The 20,702-nt window shown below is 38.9% G+C and overlaps 2 protein-coding genes across 5 annotated transcripts in view; one reads left to right on the top strand and one right to left on the bottom strand.

The window, feature by feature from the left end:
• Positions 1-6,104, top strand: part of USP8 (ubiquitin specific peptidase 8) — a 63,646-nt gene extending 57,542 nt beyond the window's left edge. For all 4 annotated transcript variants that reach the window (XM_066276414.1, XM_066276416.1, XM_066276413.1 and 1 more), the window contains 4 exons: positions 1,517-1,753; positions 3,492-3,634; positions 4,946-5,078; positions 5,243-6,104. In XM_066276414.1, coding sequence (XP_066132511.1) covers positions 1,517-1,753; positions 3,492-3,634; positions 4,946-5,078; positions 5,243-5,428 — 699 coding nt within the window. In that variant the 3' untranslated portion in view covers positions 5,429-6,104. The remainder of the gene's footprint in view (positions 1-1,516; positions 1,754-3,491; positions 3,635-4,945; positions 5,079-5,242) is intronic.
• The window catches only part of USP50 (ubiquitin specific peptidase 50), a 50,314-nt gene continuing 35,285 nt past the window's right edge, over positions 5,674-20,702 (bottom strand). Inside the window, exon 7 of the mRNA XM_066276418.1 lies at positions 5,674-7,314. Within this exon, the coding sequence (XP_066132515.1) occupies positions 7,123-7,314 (192 nt within the window). The 3' untranslated portion in view covers positions 5,674-7,122. The remainder of the gene's footprint in view (positions 7,315-20,702) is intronic.

The following is a 20,702-nucleotide window of genomic DNA, read 5'->3' as shown; positions in this document are numbered from 1 at the left end:
GACTTTGTACTAAGGCATGGAACTGTAATACATATCTGATGAGTCTGGTGTTTGAAAAGTACACACAATTTATATTTACTCAATAAAATGTTACCAGGTTGTAGTATTTTTGGAAAGAGTGTGTTTGTAACTCACCTGTATGTAAAAGGAAAATTATAAGCATATGATTTTATAAAAGATTAGTTGCAGTCAGCCTGAATGTCTTTATTGTAGTTATATATATTATTGGATATTACATATATTTATTATATTCTGTATGTATTATGTTATATTCTTATTTTTTTTCCTAAAATAAGAATTACTCCATGTAACCACAGATGACTCATGTGGAAAGTTGTTATTGAGGCATGTGTCTCTGCATAAAAGACCAATCTATTTAAATATGATGGCTTCTTTTTAGCACCAGACTGTCCTCTCAGAATCCTTTGAGATCTCCCATAGAATATATATACACATACACATGCATGTTAATATATGCATAGTGTGTGTATATGTATATTATGTATGTGTGTGAGAATATGAATATATATGTGTGTGTGTGTCCATCCTGGAGACTGAGACAACAAATAACATCTGTCTAGTTACAGCCCCATCTCTCATCTACATGTAACATGTCCTGTATTTTTATTTTTTTAATATTTAGTTTATTGATTTTTAGAGAGAGGAAGGGAGAGAGACAGGAACATCTGTTCTGGTATGTACCTGATAGGGAATCAAACCAGCAACTTAAGTGCTTCAGGATGATGCTAACCAACCAAGCTACCCGACCAGGGTTTGTCCTCTTTTTTTAAAACCAGACTTTTCAGCTTTTTAAATTTTTATTATTTTTTTATTATCTTTTTTTCAGATTTTTAAATTAAAATTTATTAAGCAATTCCAACAAGTCGCACCCTTTTGATAAAGTTTTTGGTTTCCCAGGAGGGTTTTTTGTCTAGAATGGTTTTTTTTATAGAACTTTTTTTTTTTTTTTATTGTATTTTTCTGAAGCTGGAAACGGGGAGAGACAGTCAGACTCCCGCATGCGCCCGAGGGGGATCCACCCGGCACGCCCACCAGGGACGATGCTCTGCCCACCAGGGGGCGATGTTCTGCCCCTCCGGGGCATCGCTCTGCCGCAACCAGAGCCACTCCAGCGCCTGGGGCAGCGGCCAAGGAGCCATCCCCAGCACCCGGGCCATCTTTGCTCCAATGGAGCCTCGGCTGCGGGAGGGGAAGAGGGAGACAGAGAGGAAGGAGGGGGTGGGGGGTGAAGAAGCAAATGGGTGCTTCTCCTGTGTGCCCTGGCCGGGAATCGAACCCGGGTCCCCTGCATGCCAGGCCGACACTCTACCGCTGAGCCAACCGGCCAGGGCCTTTTTTTATAGAACTTAATGAGATTAGAACTCCTTTATGAAAAGAATCAGAAGTGTTTCTAAATGTGCAGAGTGCTTGTATTTAATAAATATATTTTTTCAATTTTCTGTTTATATGCTGACCTTGAGATATTAATATAGACTTTAAATAATCTTATTTCCAGGCTGATAATCGGAAGCGATATAAAGAAGAAAATAATGATCATCTTGATGACTTTAAAGCGGCAGAACATGCTTGGCAGAAACACAAGCAGCTCAATGAATCTATTATTGTTGCCCTCTTTCAAGGTCAATTCAAATCCACAGTACAGTGCCTCACCTGTCACAAAAAGTCAAGGACCTTTGAGGCCTTCATGTACTTGTCTCTCCCACTAGCATCCACAAGTAAATGTACATTACAGGTAAGTTTGTGATTGAGAGAAAATGATTTGCTGAATAAAAACGCTGTTAATATGTATATAGAGATGTACTTTATTCAACAATTTATGTCTATTCTTTACCGCTATAAACATTTTGTAGGTCAAACTCACACATAAATTATTTTGATTAGGCCTATGTACATTAGAAAAATATTTCCCTTTTCAAAAAGAACTGTTTCTTTTCTATAGGTATTTTCTTACTAAAGACTCTTTCAGATTTGATAAATAATAAGTTTATTATTATTATTATTAAGAGAGAGGCAGAGACAGACTCCTGCATGCACCCCAACCGGGATCTACCCTGCAAGCCTCCTACTGGGTGATGCTCTGCCCATCTGGGGCCACTGTTTCCATAGTTTGGCAACCAAGCTATTTTAGCACCTGAGGTGAGGCCATGGAGCCATCCTCAGGTCGCCGGGCCACCTTACTCAAACCAATTCAGCCATGGCTGCAGGAGAAGAGAAAGGGGGGGGGGGGAAAGGGTGGAGAAGCAGATGGTCGCTTTTCCTGTGTGCCCTGACCGGGAATCAAACTGTGGACTTCTTCAAACCAGACTGATGCTCTACCACTGAGCCAACTGGCCAGGGCCAATAATAAGTTTTTTAAAGTTTGTATTTTGAAGAAGTTTATGTTAATTTGGAAAAAATTATTTGCTGACTTTAGGTCTGCTTTTTATAAGAATTTGCTTTAGGCCCTGGCTGGTTGGCTCGGTGGTGGAGCGTCAGCCTGGCGTGCAGGAGTCCCGGGTTCTATTTCTGGCCAGGGCACACAGGAGAAGTGCCCATCTGCTTCTCCACCCTTCCCCTCTTCTTCCTCTCTGTCTCTCTCTTCCCTTCCCACAGCCAAGGCTCCATTGGAGCAAAGTTGCCCCGGGCGTTGAGGATGGCTCTATGGCCTCTGCCTCAGCGCTGGAATGGCTCTGGTTGCAATACAGCGATGCCCCAGATGAGCAGAGCATCACCCCCTGGTGGGCATGCCAGGTCGATCCCGGTCGGGCGCATGCGGGAGTCTGTCTGACTGCCTCCCCATTTCCAACTTCAGAAAAAGAAAAAAGAAGAAGAAGAAGAAAAAAAGAATTTGCTTTACATGGGGATAGCAAATAAATACCCTGATTTCCACACAGTGGCATTGTGGTGTAAACCACTTGTTGATCTCTTTAGTGCTGGCTTCATTGAGGATGTCATAAATTGCAATAAGACTTTCTGGGCCCAGGTCAAAATGTGCTCTCGGGATTGGCCCATCTTCCTGTCAGCACAGGTGGCCCTCAGCTGTCTACTTAGTTTCTGTCTGCATCCCCCACTAGATCATAAACTTTGTGAGGGCAGGAACTGTTTTGTTCTAGCTCAGCAATTGCCAACCTTTTTCATCTCATGGCTCACATAAATTACTAAAATGTTGCAGCACACCAAAAAAAATTTTTTCCGACCTGACAAAAAAAGGTATAATTTTAATTCATTCACACCAGACGGCTATTGTTGTGTTGGCTGTTGTCATTTCTTATGTGACAGTCTAAGGGAAAGGAGGTCAGTTCCCTGACTAATCAGGTACAGCATGTTTTAAAAATTCTTAGGGTCCACCAGTATGTCTCCTGTGGGCGCTGGTTGAAAACCACCGGTCTAGTATCCTCCATGCCAGGCAGAGTAAGCTACTGAATAGATGCTCAGTGACACTGTGGAAGAAATGAATTAATGAATATCTACTGCTTCTTTTTGTCCTCTAGGATTGCCTTAGGTTATTTTCCAAAGAAGAAAAACTCACAGATAATAACAGGTTTTACTGCAGTCATTGCAGAGCTCGAAGGGATTCTCTGAAAAAGATAGAAATCTGGAAGTTGCCACCTGTGCTTTTAGTGCATCTGAAACGGTAAAGGGCACAAATTTTTCTACATGTTTAGTACAGTTCAGATGAAGGAATTCAGAGTCCTGTATTCTAAGTCACTTTGTTGAACGCCTGCTAAGGATGCATAATCAAGGAAGATAGTTGGTTAGGACGTCTCCAGGGAATAAGGCAGAAATGAGACTCTAGTTCACCTTAGTGTTTGCAGTAACAGCAGTGACCACACAACTCTTGCATGTGATTCTGTCTTTAAAAATCAGTGTAACTAAATTATTGAGTTTCAAATATAAAAATTTTTAGTCATTACCAAGCATCAAGTGAAAATTATTAAAATATCATATAGTGACACTAATGTATTAGTTAAAATTTATTATTTAAGCAATAAAAAAAATTTTAATCTGGTACTGAAAATTAAATATATATTTTTTAAAGGTAATATTTTAAGGATGACATTATTGAGTGTAGACTTAGTTTTGTCCACATTTTTTCAGCTAGTGAAAAAGATCTGGCCTATAGTAGTGAAAGCGATAATGGGAGAGAGTTGTAAAATCTGCCTCAAATCTGATTCTTTTGTCTTTATGTACGTCTGTGGATGGATTACAGAACTTTGAGTCCTTTTATTGAAAAACTTTTTTTTGAAAAACTTTTTTAAAGTAAATTTCATCTTTTTATTGAGAGCTGTAATTTTATTCCAAAGAAATTATTTTTACTGTAATTTTTGTTTCATCATTACACATTTGTTCTGTTAGAATTTTTAATGCTGCATATTACTCTTGGAGAGGATCTAAAAACATAAGTGGTTTAGAATCCAGTTTTTAAAAATAATTCTAAAAGAACTATATCACACCTACCGAAATACCAGTATTTGTGTATTTAAAGGAGCAGAGTATGCCAGGGTAATGGAAGGACATTATTTCAATTCCTGGTCTACACGCTTGCAGTTTCCAGCTCTAGTTTCCCCAAAAGTGCATGCTTAAATCTAGAGCAGCTCTCTCGTCTGTATTTCTATAGTGATTAGCACTATAAATGTGGGTTTTCAAAACTTGACATTTATGGAGGACACATCTTACAATTCTAGCTAGCCTAGGGATCGGGGACCAAAGTGTGGTCCTACTTCTTGTACTCTGGCTGTTTGACCTCGGGCAAGCCATTCCGTATCTACGCACCTGTTTCCTCACACAGTGGAAAAGAAGCCCGTCCACTTCTAAAATTCTGAGTGTGTGATTGAAATGGATTTTGTGATCCTGGCTAAAAATCTAAATTGTTTCTAAAAATTAGGTTCATTCTGATTGATAACTTGGATCTAGCATGTAATTGCTGTCACGTTTCGCTTTGCAGTTTTTCATACGATGGCCGGTGGAAGCAAAAATTACAGACATCTGTGGACTTTCCCTTAGAAAATCTTGACTTGTCGCAGTATGTTATTGGTCCAAAGAACAATTTGAAGAAATACAACTTGTTTTCTGTTTCAGTAAGTATGTCATTGAACTAAATACTTTTTCCTTCAAAGCAAACTAAAAATAAGTTTCATGTGGTTTCTTACCTCATACAAAAGTAAGAACAACGTAAAGCTTTGAAATTATTGACATTTTAAATAGTTCAGTTTGAATTGATTTTCTACTTTGTTTGGCACAGAATCACTACGGTGGGCTGGATGGAGGCCACTACACCGCCTATTGTAAAAATGCATCAAGACAGCGGTGGTTTAAATTTGATGATCACGAAGTGTCTGATATCTCCGTTTCTTCTGTGAAATCTTCAGCTGCTTATATCCTCTTTTATACCTCCTTGGTACCACGAACAACTGATGTAGCCACATAAGAAGAAGTAGGTTATAAGCTAGTTATCTTTTAAAAGGCTGAACAACACAACTCTTGAAATGCTTATAAAGATACTGGGTAGCTGTAGCTGGCCATTTAGAGGAATTTAAGACAGAGCTGTGTTACTATTTCCATATATTTCAGGTCAGTGCTATTGTAAAACAACTGACTAATAACATTTACCAAGTATTGCAGTACTTAGAGGTACCATTTATTTCATAACAACTTTTTTAGTTTGCTCCAAAGTTAAAATAATGAACTAGCTAGGCATTATTATTCTACTGATCTAAAAAACCATCATATCTTTTATTTTTATTTTCACTCTTATGGCCTTTTCATATTTCTAAATCTCAGCTTGACCTATGAATATTCTAGAATGATCTAAAGCAGATAGGAATGTATGTGTATATATTTATTGCACACTTGCACATCAGATCAATGTATATAGTATAGGTGGGCCTCTTGTGAAAACCTGGGGCCCAGAGGGTTGCTTTTCTTTCTCTTTTGGCCTGTCCTGAGGAACTGCAGTACTCTTAGGGAAATGACAGGGCAAAGCTATTTTTCTTTTGGCTTTGGGCTGTATTTGTGCACTAAATCTTTATTCTAACAAAGTAAGTGGAAACTTTTCTTTAATTTTTTAAAATGAGAATTTTCATTTACACCTACATTAAAATCTTAATGAGAAAAAGAATTTAAAACCCTGTAAGTGTTTTGTCTTTAATTTAATATTATCAAACACAGGACAGTAGAACTATAGATTTTATACACATGCATACACTTTATCCGATGACATGAACTTAAAATTTAGTTCACTTATCCTGTTAGCATCAAGGCTCAGTTGCGCTCTTCAGCCTGACCCAGAGCTACATATAGTACTTACGATTCTCAGAGTTGGGGGTCATTGTAAGATATAATATCCAGACTCATTCTATCAAGAGCAGAATTCTTAAGATTAAGATAAAAAGGAGGAGGCGTCCAACATGGTTGCAAAGCAAATTGCATTATGAAGCACATCTTTACAAAGGGATGTGTTAAAAGGAATAGAGGAGCTTAGAATTGATCATTTACCTCAGGGACCCAATTGCTATACATGAAGTCAGTTAAAGCACTCCATATAAAAAGATTCGAAAAATGTTTCTAGAAGACGTCACCATTAGTAGATTCTCACGGAGAAAATGAAAGGGTAAGTTTTGAATTGTGAAGCTGACAGCTTTTCATGTTCAGCAGTTAGTCTAAGAGATGTAGTTTCTTGGCTAAAGTATCTGATCAATTAAATGTTTCCCAGTCACATTCTTAAGCTCACAGAGCCATTTGAACAAAAGTTAATTTTGTTCCATCCCATTAGGTATCTTTGGAAAATAATGTTAGATATATACATATATATATATATAATTATGAGATATTTTATGATAAAAATCCACCGTAATAAACATTGTTTTGAAGCCTGAACTCACTACATAATCTGCAGTGCTTGGAAGTCTCCTGTCCACTCTCACTGCACTGCTGTCGTGCTGCCTTTCTCAGCGTGTCAGGACCCATCCTTTTGGCTCTAGACTATCTCATTTAAGGTTGCATGATGCCAGAAAGAAAAATGTCAGTGATTCAAAAGTAAGTTGCAAGAATTTAATAACAAAGCAAACCTTGAGTACCAGTTTCTGATTGCTTGTTTTGCAACTTTCAGGAAATACCCTTTTCCTAGCTCTTGCGCTTTTCAGTAGGTATAGGAAAGGGCTGGCAGCTGTAGAACAGGAGATACGCTGTCGCAGTTTGAACTGAAGTATCTGGAATCTCACTGACTCGGGAGTCATCAAAGCTAAACCAGGCTTGGGTCCCTGAGTTCTTGCAGAAAGCAGTGTAGTGGCCACCATCCAAATCACCAAAGTGGTTCTAGGGGAGGAAGAAGGGTTGTCAGACTTAGTATGCACATGCACACACTCTACTGGGACAAAAAGGTAGCGCCAACTGGTATTTTTCATCGTTGTCCCTTATACTAAATTAAAAGGAAATTATAATTGTTAAATCGAATCATACATATAGCCTGACTTCTATACGGCTTTTCGTTTCACTGAATTACTTCTATATTGTACTCACTGACTACTTAACAGAGTCTGTGAATGAAATAGAATAGTACTTGACTAATATTTTCAGTTAGTACTTATTGAGCACTCACTGTACATAGACTATTAAACATTAAAGGCCATTTAAAAATAAGAAGATAGTCATCTTTCCTAAATGAACTTAGTTTAATTTTGAAAATAGGCTAAAATAGACATGAAAAAAGACATTTAACATTGGAACAAGACATTTCCACACCTGCATATTGCTACCGTACAATTTGAGAGGGTTGTACAACCATTCTCTCAGTCACCAAGGGTCCAAAAAGAACCTGTTTCATTCTCTTTTCCCCTGTCTTTACTAACCCAGTAAAGGATGTTTGGAACAAAGACATTGAGACCTTCACGTCTCAGAAGGTGTAGAGCAGGGCTGACAAACCCTTTGTCCATGCGCAGTACGTCCAGTCTGCTGCCTGGTTTGTGTGGCCTGTGAGCTAAGGAAGCATTTTATATTTTTATATGGTTGGAATAAAAAAGAAAAATACTCTGTGACATGTGAAATTATATGAAATTCAGATTTCAGTGTCCTTAAATAAAGTTTCATGGGAAAACAGCCATGCTCGTTCTTGCATGTTCTCACGGCTGCTTTTACACGACAACAGTAATATAGTTGCAAGGGACCATGGGGCCTGCAAAGCCTAAAACCTTTGCTGTCTGGCTTGCTGATCCTGGGTTGAAGGAAGAACATTTTTTTTTATAATCAGTTCTGACTGTGAATTCATTTCTAATACAAAGGACCTAAAGGAAATTATTTAACCTTTCTGAGCTTTAATTCCCCTATCTATCAAAATGGGTAGTAAGCTGTCCTGTCTTACAGAGCTGCTGTCTGGTATTTCATATTATAGAACTAGCACATAGGAGGTACTCACTAAATGTTCCCTTGGACCTTTTATCTTCTCTCCCCTGACATGCTGGAGAATACTCCAAAGCTAGCAGTTAAAAGATCTAGTCCTGGGCCTTGCCATGTGACCATAAGCTGACATGTTTCTGTTTCCTTGTTTTTTAAATGGTGTCCATAATAGTGTGATGTGATTTGATAAAGAAAACATCCATCCAGTAGATCAGTAGTGCTCAGATGATGAAGTAATGTTCTCAAGTGATTAGAACAGAACTGGAATATTATGTTCAATTTTGATGACTAAATATATTTTATAGGAGACGGTCAAGTATTTTCCTAGACTTTCATTTCCAGCCATTATGGGAGATAATTAGCTAGTATGAAAACCTTGGTTATAAATGCTGGGTAAAACATGATAAACACCCTTTGAACTGTATCACTGACTTTTCTTTAAATTATTGATTTGAGAGAGAGGAGAGGAGGGAAAGAGAGATAAAGACAGCAACATCAGTCTGTCCCAGTATATGCCCTGAACAACTGTATGGCTGACTTTAAAGATTGTTTAGTAAGAGTGACCAGGAAACAAAAAAGTAGCATGATGTGTGGTGGATGCTGTGACTGCCTTGGAGTACAGATGATTCCTGGGCTCTGAAATGAAGGTGCTTCAGTGTTAAAGGTCACACGAGGACAGGAGGTGTAGTGGTCCCTTGTCTATAACCAGGGCTAGGTTCCAGAATACCCCCCACACATGATAGGCGAAAATCCACAAAGTAGTGACCTTATATTTATTTTATTATTTATGTATATTTTAAGGCTTTATAAACCCTCCTCACACTCTTATAAACCTTTCCCACACTCTTATAAACACGTCCTATGCTCTTAAACACTTTCTACACTCCTAAAAAACCTACATAATTTTGGCTGCACGATTTGGGTCTGCAATGCCCCGTGTCAGTCATGTGGCCTGTATATTTAATAAATCTCCTGCTTTAATAAAACCCTTCAAAATAAAAAAAAAAACCTACATAATTTTAACAACATATTGATAAAATTATAGATGGATACTCACCAGTAGTATTTTATTTCAATTTAATATTCTTTTAATATGTTTTAATTAATATTCAATGTTTTTTGTATTTTATATTTTTTTAGGCTAGAAAATGCTTATTATACCACAAAAATAATTAAAATAATAAATATATAAACATACCTATATACCACAAAATCTCGCTATATAGTGAAAAATCCACAATACAAAATTAGATATGTACAATTTAAAAATCCGCGATACAGTGAGACCGCGAAAGGTGAACCGCAGTATGGGAAGGGGCAGCTGTACAGTCTTAGGTCCTAGCAAAGTGAGGAGGTCAAGTTCACACACATACCCAGGACTCTTTTAAAGAGACTCACCCTGAGTAAAAAGGTAAACTAGGGAGGAAAATCTCATCCTTTAGTGCTTGTCTTAGCTTAGGCTATGAGTGCAGAGAATAAGAGTCACTTCTAGGAATTTGTTACCACAGACCCTGTGTGGTTTCAGGATCCCGTGAATCTAATGTGAAGTATTTTAGGGAAGCTAGGTAGAAGAAAAGAGAATTACTTTCTGGATTGATGAACCATAATTCAGGCTGCACAAGATACCCCATATAAAACCCTAGCAATGTTGACTTTACTGTTAAAAACTACAGAACACACAAGGAAACAATTGTCCGTGAATGAGTCAGAAGGCAGTAAATACCAAGATTAAACCCCCAAGGACTTGAGATAATGGAATTATCAAATAGAGACTACAGAGTACATTTAAAATTTAGACATATGACAGAAGGAAGCTAACTTAAAAGGGGGAGGGAAGCTAAATAAAACTTCCAGAAGTGAAAAATGCACGCCTTTAAATAAAACATTTGGTATAGAGAGGTCCAAGATGGTGGCAGGAGAGGGTGCTAAACCTGCCACCTCCCAAGAACACAGTGTATACCTGCGTCTAAAGCCGTTCCTGAGAGCTGAGGGCTGACTGAAAGCGCTTCTGCAGGGTGAACAAGAGAGAGAACACAGAACGAAGGTGGGGAACCACGAGAGCTCTGCAGCTGAGGGAACTACAGAACCAGAGAAACTAGTGCCTACCACTGTTGACGTTGCCTCTGCGCTGGGGGAGAGGGTGGGGCTTCTAGCCAGATGACCTGGTTGACCGGAGGGCTGCTATAGCATATCCCCAGCCACTCCAGCAGGAAAAGCAAGGTGCCAGAGTGTGTGAATAGGACTCCTCCACCTGGAGCTCAATCCCCTGGGCATAGTGAGGTGCACAGGGACAGCTCACCTACCAGAAAGAGTGTAGAACCAGCAAAGTCCTGCAGCATGCGGCCCCCTCAGGACACTGCAGAGATAGGGCGGCACTGCTGCATGATCACAGGGATCCCCTGGCCGGAGAGAATGGATGTGGAGCTAGTGGAGCACTGCAGTGCACACACGGCTGCCCCAAACAGAGAAAGTGTGGAACCAGTGGGGCGCTGCGGCGAGCACACACAGGACTAACATGCCCAGAGAGTGCAGAAGTAGCAAGCTACAGTGCACGCACACAGCTGCCCTTCCAGAGAAAGTGGAAGCAGGAGGGTGCTGCCATGTTGCACTTGGAAGCCCTCCTCAAACCTGGCTTGGGCAACGAAGCAACAGGGCAGAACATGCACAGCAGGCAGCCCACCCAGCTCAGAAAGGCACATATATAGCTGTCCCGCCTTGACTATTCTGGCTGCGGACAGCCAGAACAATGAGCTACCACACATGTGCACACCAGACAGCCACACCTGGAACCCGTTCCTTCTGGTCAAGAGGCACGCTGGACACTGCACGTGCCCATCCCAGTAACAACTGGCCTACCAAAGTCATCCAGCATACAGTCAACACAAAGCCCACTTTTCTAAGATTGAGAGAGCTACTTCATCTAACTCAGGAAGAAACATAAAGTCAAACAAAATGGGAGACAAAAGAATACTCCCCAAATGAAGAAACAAGAAAAAACCTTAGCCCCAAAAATAAAAGTCCAGGCCCAGACGGCTATACCAGCAAATTTTATCAAACCTTCAAAGAAGACTTGGTTCCTATTCTACTGAAAGTCTTCCAAAAAATTGAAGAAGAAGCAATACTACCAAACACATTTTACGAGGCCAACATAACCCTCATACCAAAACCAGGCAAGGATGGCACAAAAAAAGAAAACTACAGACCAATATCTCTAATGAATACAGATGCTAAAATACTAAACAAAATACTAGCAAATCGAATACAACAACATATTAAAAAAATAATACATCATGATCAAGTGGGATTCATCCCAGAATCTCAAGGATGGTTCAACATACGTAAAACGGTTAACGTAATACACCATATCAACAAAACAAAGAATAAAAACCACATGATCTTATCAATAGATGCAGAAAAGGCTTTTGATAAAATACAACATAATTTTATGTTTAAGACTCTCAACAAAATGGGTATAGAAAGAAAATATCTCAACATGATAAAGGCCATATATGATAAACCATCAGCTAACATCATATTAAATAGCACAAAACTGAAGGCTTTCCCCCTTAAATCAGGAACAAGACAGGGTTGTCCACTCTCTCCACTCTTATTTAATATGGTACTAGAGGTTCTAGCCAGAGCAATCAGACAAGACAAAGAAATAAAAGGCATCCATATTGGAAAAGAAGAAGTAAAGGTATCACTTTTGGCAGATGCTATGATCCTATACATCGAAAACCCCAAAGAATCCACAAAAAGACTACTAGAAACAATAAGCCAATACAGTAAGGTTGCAGGATACAAAATTAACATACAGAAGTCAACAGCCTTTCTATATGCCAACAATGAAACATTTGAGAACGAACTCAAAAGAATAATCCCCTTCACGATTGCAACAAAAAAAATAAAATACTTAGGAATAAACATAACAAAGAATGTAAAGGACTTATATAATAAAAACTATAAACCATTGTTAAGGGAAATCGAAAAAGATATAATGAGATGGAAGAATATTCCTTGTTCTTGGTTAGGAAGAATAAATATAATCAAGATGGCTATATTACCCAAAGCAATATACTTGGGTAATATTTAATGCAATTCCCATCAAAATTCCAATGACTTTTTTTAAAGAAATGAAGCAAAAAATCATCATGTTTATATGGAACTATAAAAAACCCCGAATAGCCAAAGCAATCCTAAAGAAAAAGAGTGAAGCTGGGGGCATTACAATACCTGACTTCAAACTATATTATAGGGCCACAACAATCAAAACAGCATGGTATTGGCAGAAAAATTGACAGACCAATGGAACAGAATAGAAAACCCAGAAATAAAACCACATATATATAGTCAAATAATTTTCGTTAAAGGGGTCAACAACACAATGGAGAAAAGAAATAAATGATGCTGGGAAAACTGGAAAGCCACATGCAAAAGAATGAAACTGGACTACAGTTTGTCCCCCTGTACTAAAATTAGTTCAAAATGGATCAAAGATCTAAACATAAGACCTGAAACAATTAAGTACATAGAAGAAGACATAGGTACTAAACTCATGGACCTGGGTTTTTTAAAGAGCATTTTATGAATTTGACTCCACAGGCAAGAGAAGTGAAGGCAAAAATTAATGAATGGGACTACATCAGACTAAGAAGTTTTTGCTCAGCAAGAGAAACTGATAACAAAATAAACAGACAGCCAACTAAATGGGAAATGATATTTTCAAACAACAGCTCAGATAAGGGCCTAATATCCAAAATATACAAAGAACTCATAAAACTCAACAACAAACAAACAAACAATCCAACAAAAAAATGGGAAGAGGACATGAACAGACACTTCTCCCAGGAAGAAATACAAATGGCCAACAGATATATGAAAAGATGCTCATCTTCTTTAGCTATTAGAGAAATGCAAATCAAAACTGCAATGAGATACCACCTCACACCTGTTAGATTAGCTATTATTAACAAGACAGGTAATAGCAAATGTTGGAGAGGCTGTGGAGAAAAAGGAACCCTCATCCACTGTTGGTGGGAAAGTAAAGTAGTACAACCAATTATGGAAGAAAGTATGGTGGTTCCTCAAAAAACTGAAAATAGAACTACCTTATGACCCAGCAATCCCTCTACTGGGTATATACCCCCAAAACTCAGAAACATTGATACGCAAAGACACATGCAGCCCCATGTTCATTGCAGCATCGTTCACAGTGGCCAGGACATGGAAACAACCAAAAAGCCCATCAATAGATGACTGGATAAAGAAGATATGGCACATATCCACTATGGAATACTACTCAGCCATAAGAAATGATGACATCGGATCATTTACAGCAAAATGGTGGGATCTTGATAACATTATATGAAGTGAAATAAGTAAATCAGAAAAAACCAGGAACTGCATTATTCCATACGTAGGTGGGACATAAAAGTGAGACTAAGAGACATTGATAAGAGTGTGGTGGTTACGGGGGGAAGGGGGAGAGGGAAAGGGGAAGGGGGAGGGGGAGGGGCACAAAGAAAACTAGATAGAAGGTGACAGAGGACAATCTGACTTTGGGTGATGGGTATGCAACATAATTGAATGACAAGATAACCTGGACATGTTATCTTTGAATATATGTATCCTGATTTATTGATGTCACCCCATTAAAAAAATAAAATTATAGTAAAAAAAAACCTTAGAAAAAAGTTAATGATATGGAGATAAATAATGTGCCTGAAAAAGAATTCAAAGGCCCTGGCCGGTTAGCTCAGTGGATAGAGCATCTGCCTGGCATGCGGAAGTCCTGGGTTTGATCAGCGGTCAGGGCACACATGAGAAGTGACCATCTGCTTCTCCTCCTGTCCCTCTCCCCCTTCTCTCTGTCTACCCCTCTCGCAGCCAGTGGCTCAGTTGGTCCAAACTTCAGCCTCAGGCGCTAGGGATAACTCAGTTGATTTGAGCATTGGCCCCTGACTGGGGTTGCTGGGTGGTTCCCAATTGGGGCACATATGGGAGTCTCTCTATCTCCCCGGCCTCCTCTCACTTAAATTATAAAAATAAAGAATTCAAACAAATAGTCATAAGGATGCTCAAAACACTTGAGTAGAATAGAGGTACTCAGAACCTCAAGAATTAGAAAATATAATTAAGAACCAATCAGAAATGAATAGCACAATAACCAAAATGAAAAATACTTTAGAAGGAATGAGATAGATTAACAACCTGTAAGAAAAAATGTGGAAATCACTCAATAGGGACAGTAAAATGAAAAAAATTTTAAAAGTTGAAAATAGCATAAGGGACCAATGCTACAACATCAAGCACTATGACATTTGTATTATAGGGATTTCAGAAAGAGGAAAGAAAGGAGCAAAGAGTATATCTGAAGAAATAATGGGTGAAAACTTCTCTAATGTGGAGAAGGAAACAGACATCCAGGTTGAGGAAGCACAGAGAGTTCGAAACAAGATGAGCCCAGAGGAACCACAGTAATTAAAATGGCAAAGGTTAAGAATAAAGACACATCTTAAAAAAAAAAAAAAGACACATCTTGAAGGCAACAAGGTAGAAATGAGTCTTGTACAAAAGAAGCCCCGTAAGTCTTATCAGCTGATTTCTCAGCAATTTTCTTTTTTAATAGCAAGAGAGAGAGAGATGAGAAGCATCAACACATAGTTATGGTACTTTAGTTGTTCATTGATTGCTTTCTCATAAGTGGGGTTCCAGCTGAGCCAGTAACCTTTGGGCTCAAGCCAGTGACCATGGGTTCATGTCTATGATCTCAGGCTCAAGCTGGTGTCACTGTGCTAAAGCCAGATGAGCCAGCACTCTAGCTGGATGAGCCTGCACTCAAGCGAGTGACCTCAGGGTTTCAAACCTGGTTCCTTAGCGTCACAGGCCAACACTCTATTCTCTGTGCCAATGCCTGGTCAGACTCTCAGCAGCTACGTTACAGGCCGGAAGTTAGTGGCAGAAATATTTTAAGTGCTGAAAGAAAGGAATGTATAAGCTATACCCAGCAAAGTTATTCAGAATGGAAGGAGACCCAATTTCCCCAGACAAAAGTGAAAGGAGTGCACCACAACTAAATTCACTTTACAAGAAATGTTAAAGTGTCTTTTTTTTAATTTATTTTTTATTTTTTTTTACAGAGACAGAGAGAGTCAGAGAGAGGGATAGATAGGGACAGACAGGAACGTGGAGAGAGATGAGAAGCATCAATCATTAGTTTTTCATTGTGCATTGCGACACCTTAGTTGTTCATTGATTGCTTTCTCATATGTGCCTTGACCGTGGGCCTTCAGCAGACTGAGTAACCCCTTGCTTGAGCCAGTGACCTTGGGCTCAAGCTGGTGAGCTTTGCTCAAACCAAATGAGCCCACGCTCAAGCTGGCGACCTCAGGGTCTCGAACCTGGATCTTCCGCATCCCAGTCCGATGCTCTATCCACTGCGCCAATGCTTGGTTAGGCTTTATGTCTCTAATAAATAGTCACAGCCATAAATTAGAAAGTACAGGAAAGAAAAAAAAACCCTCACTGTTAAATACATAATGAATACATTGAATCAACCACTTGAAACTATCATGAAAGTTAAAAGACAAAATAGTAAAGTTATAACTACAATAGGTAGGAAATACACAAAACAAAGATATAAAGCATAATGTCAAAAACAAAGTGAAGCAAGGGTAAATAAAGATACAGTGATTTAAGAAAGCATTTGAACTTAAATGCCTGTCAACTTAGAGTAGACTGCTATAGTTATAGATGGATAAACATATGAACCTCATTGTTACTACAAACCAAAAACCTACAAAAAATACACAAAAAATAAAAAGAAACCCGAACCAAATGCTAAAGAAAACCAGCAAATCAAGAGGAAAGAGATCAAGAAATCACCATAAAAATACAAAGGATTTTAAGGAAATACTACAAACAATTATATGCCAACAAATTGGACAACCAGAAGAAATGGATAAATTACAAAAAACCATATAATTGTTCAAGGCTGAAACAGGGAAAAAAAAACCCCAGAAAATCTGAACAGACCAATAACTGCTAATGAAATTGAATCAATAATCCAAAAACTCCCAACAAACAAAAGCCCTGGGCCAGATAGCCTCATGAGGAATTTTACCAAACATTCAAAGAATTTTACCAAACATTCAAGCCAGCAACCTTTGGGCTCAAGCCAGCAATTATGGGATATCTATGATTCCACACTCAAGATGGCAACCCCACACTCAAGCTGATGAGCCTAAACTCAAGCCAGTGACCTCGAGGTTTTGAATCTGGGACTTCAGCATCCCAGGTCAACACTCTATTCACTGTGCTACCACGAGCCAGGCTAGAATGACTATTATTAATAAGTCAAGTGTCAGAGAGTTTGTGGAGAAAAAGGAGCCCTCATTTACTGCTAGTGGTAATGTAAACGGGTACAGCCACTATCAGAAACAGTATGAAGGCTCCTCAAAAAATTAAGGAAAATTAAGAGTTACCATATGACTCAGCTACCATTCTTCTGGGTATCTACCCAAGAAATTTGAAAACATTTATTTGTAAAGAGATATGCACACCTATGTTCATTGCAGCGTATTCACAGTGGCCAAGACATGGAAACAACCAAAGTGTCCTTCAATAGATGGATTGGATAAAGAACATATAATACATATAAGGGTAGGCAAAAGTAGCTTAAATTGCCAGCCATTATTATCTAAAAGATAAATCATAAATATGAATACAAAATAATAAGAACACAAATAATACAAATAAATAATACAATAATAAATAATAAGACAAGAATAAATTCTGCATTTATGTACTCAGAACTGTAAATCTACTTTTGCCCACCTTTGTCTATACAGTGGAATACTACTTAGCCATAGGAAAGATGAAATACTACCATTTGTGACAACACGGATGGACCTTGAGAATATTATGCTAAGTGAAATAAGTCAGAAAAATCTAAGAACAATGTGATGTCACTCACATGAGATATAAAACTGAAAGCAACAAGTGAACAAACAAGAAAAGCACACAAAACCTTATAGACACAGACAGCAGTACAGCGGTTACCAGAGGGGAGGGGAGGGGGACAGAAAAGGCTGAAGGGGATCAACTGGTCTTTTTAGTATAAAAAGAGGTTTAATACACCAAAAAGCTTATAATTCTAAAGTGCTGTGCAGTTTTAAAAAATAGGTCTGTTTAAATTTTTTTTTTTAATGACAACTTTAGCCTGACCTGTGGTGGCGCAGTGGATAAAGCGTCGACCTGGAACACTGAGGTCGCCAGTTCAAAACCCTGGGCTTGCCTGGTCAAGGCACATATGGGAGTAGATGCTTCCTGCTCCGTCTCTCTCTTTCTATCTCTCTTCTCTAAAATGAATACATTTAAAAAATTTTTTAAAATGACAACTTTAGGGAAATTTTGACAAGTCTACCATCATAATGGTATACACTTTTTCTAAGTTGTTTTATATATATATATATATATACATTATCATTTATTTTTATATAATAATAAATAATTTTTATATTATAATAAATGACCAAATGCATTCATCCCAGCAATGCAAGAGTAGTAGAATTAGAAAATCTATAAATTTAATTGGCCATATTAACATATTAAAAAGAATTCAGGGGAACCATAGCATCTTTAAAAAATCTAATAAAATTAAACACCTATACAAACATGCACAAAAATTGTTAGCACAACTAGAACAGAAGGAAGTATCCATAATCTAATAAAGTGTAGCTACTAAAAATTTACAGCAAGCATCATTCTTGATTCTTCCCCTTAAAAGCAAGAAAAATATTTTAACATATTTCTTTCAGCTATCAGATAGAAAAATAGTATAGCGATAGCTTTGAACAACAGAAGCTTAATTTCAACCTGGATCCTAATAAATAGAAATACATAAGTCTCAATAAATGAAAAAGAATTAATTTTATATAGATCATAATCTTTGAACACAGCACAATAAAATTAACAGTCAATACAAAAAGATATCCTGCTTTCAAATTTTTATAGTTTTGGAAATTAAAAACAAAAACACTTCTAAGTAACTTGTATAGCAAATAACTTAAAAGTTTTTGCACAGCAAAGGAGACCATCAACAAAATGCAAAGACAACCCACTAAATGGAAGAACATATTTGCAATACATCTAATAAGGTCTTAATATTCAAAATTTACAAGAAATTTATAAAACTCAACACCAAAAGAAACAAAGAATCCAATTAAGAAATGGGCAAAGGACCTGAATAGACACTTCTCCAAAGAAGACATACAGATGGCCCACAGACATATGAAAAGATGTTCAATAACATTAATCATTGGGGAAATGCAAATTAAAACCACAAAGAGATATTACCTCACACCTGTCAGAATGGCTATTATCAATAAATCAACAAACATCAAGTCCTGGCGTGGATGTAAGAAAAGTGGACCCTTGTGCACTGCTGGTGGGAATGCAGACTGGTGCAGCCACTGTGGAAAGCAGTATGGAGTTACCTCAAGAAATTAAAAATGAAACTGCCTATGACCAAGTGATTCCACTTCTGGGAATATATCCAAAGAAACCTGAAACACCAATTCAGAAGACTATATGCACCCCTATGTCCACTGCAGCGTTATTTGCAATAGTCAAGATTTAGAAGCAGCCTGACCAGGCAGTGGCGCAATGGATAGAATGTCGAACTGGGATGCAGAGGACCCAGGTTCGAGACCCCGAGGTCTCCAGCTTGAGCGCTGGCTCATCTGGTTTGAGCAAGGCTCACCAGCTTGGACCCAAGGTCGCTGGCTCGAGCAAGGGGTTACTCGGTCTGCTGTAGCCCCACGGTCAAGGCACATATGAGAAAACAATCAATGAACAACTAAGGTGTCCCAACGAAAAACTGATGATTGATGCTTCTCATCTCTCTCCACGTTCCTGTCTGTCTGTCCCTATCTATCCCTCTCTCTGACTCTCTCTCTGTCTCTGTTTAAAAAAAAAAATGGGGGCCCTGGCCGGTTGGCTCAGCGGTAGAGCGTTGGCCTAGCGTGCGGAGGACCCGGGTTCGATTCCCGGCCAGGGCTCACAGGAGAAGCGCCCATTTGCTTCTCCACCCCTCCGCCGTGCTTTCCTCTCTGTCTCTCTCTTCCCCTCCCGCAGCCAAGGCTCCATTGGAGCAGAGATGGCCCGGGCGCTGGGGATGGCTCTGTGGCCTCTGCCTCAGGCACTAGAGTGGCTCTGGTTGCAATATGGCGACACCCAGGATGGGCAGAGCATCGCCCCCTGGTGGGCAGAGCGTCGCCCCTGGTGGGCGTGCCGGGTGGATCCCGGTCGGGCGTATGCGGGAGTCTGTCTGACTGTCTCTCCCCGTTTCCAGCTTCAGAAAAATGAAAAAATTAAAAAAAAAAAATTAAAAAAAAAAATGGGGGAAAAAAAAGATTTAGAAGCAGCCAAAATACCAATCAGTAGATCAATAGATAATAAAAGCAATGGTACATTTACACAATGGAATATTACTCAGTCATAAAAAAGAAAAATCTTACCTTTTGTGACAGCATACATGGGCCTGGAGAGTATTATGCTGAGTGAAATAAGCCAGTCAGAGAAAGACAAGCACCATATGATTTCATTTATATGTGGAATCTAATCAAAGTAAACTAAGAAACAAAATAGAAACAAACTCATAGATATAAAGAACAGACACAGCTGTCAGAGGGGATAGTGGTTGGGGGGCTGGGTGAAAAAGGTGAAGAGATTAAGCAAAGGAAAACTTACAAACACAGGCAACAGTGGGGACTGCAGGAGGGAAAGGTGGTGAGGAGTTGGAGGGTGAAGGGGGATAGGGGGTGATGGAGGGAGACTGACTTGGGGCTGGTGAACACAGTGCAATATACAGATGATGTATTGTAGAACTGTACAACTAAACCTGTATCATTTTATTGACTGATGTCACCCAAATAAATTCAATAAAAAAGTTTAAAAAAGAAATCACAGTGTAAATTGTTCAATTTAGAAATACACAGTAATGAAAATACTATAGTAAAACATGATGTAATGCCAGTGGCCGAGGTCAGGCAGGTTCACATTAGATTCGGGCAGATGGTAGAGGAACTGTGGAGCCGGAAAGCCCCAGGCCATACCCGTTTATTGGAGGCTCGCAGAGACAGGTGAGTGAATAAACAAAGGAAAATCACTTTTCACAGTGGAGGGCAAGGGATCAGGAAAACCGCCCCTCACAGTGGCAGCTGAGAGAATCAGGAACCAAGGAACCACACCCCACAGTGGCAGGAGAGCAATCTGGGAGAACTGTCCCTGAGGGAAATCACACCTTTCTT

The sequence above is a fragment of the Saccopteryx bilineata genome, chromosome 4 (genome assembly GCF_036850765.1).
Source record: "Saccopteryx bilineata isolate mSacBil1 chromosome 4, mSacBil1_pri_phased_curated, whole genome shotgun sequence".
NCBI lineage: Eukaryota > Metazoa > Chordata > Mammalia > Chiroptera > Emballonuridae > Saccopteryx > Saccopteryx bilineata.
This window is presented reverse-complemented; position numbering and strand designations above follow the sequence as displayed.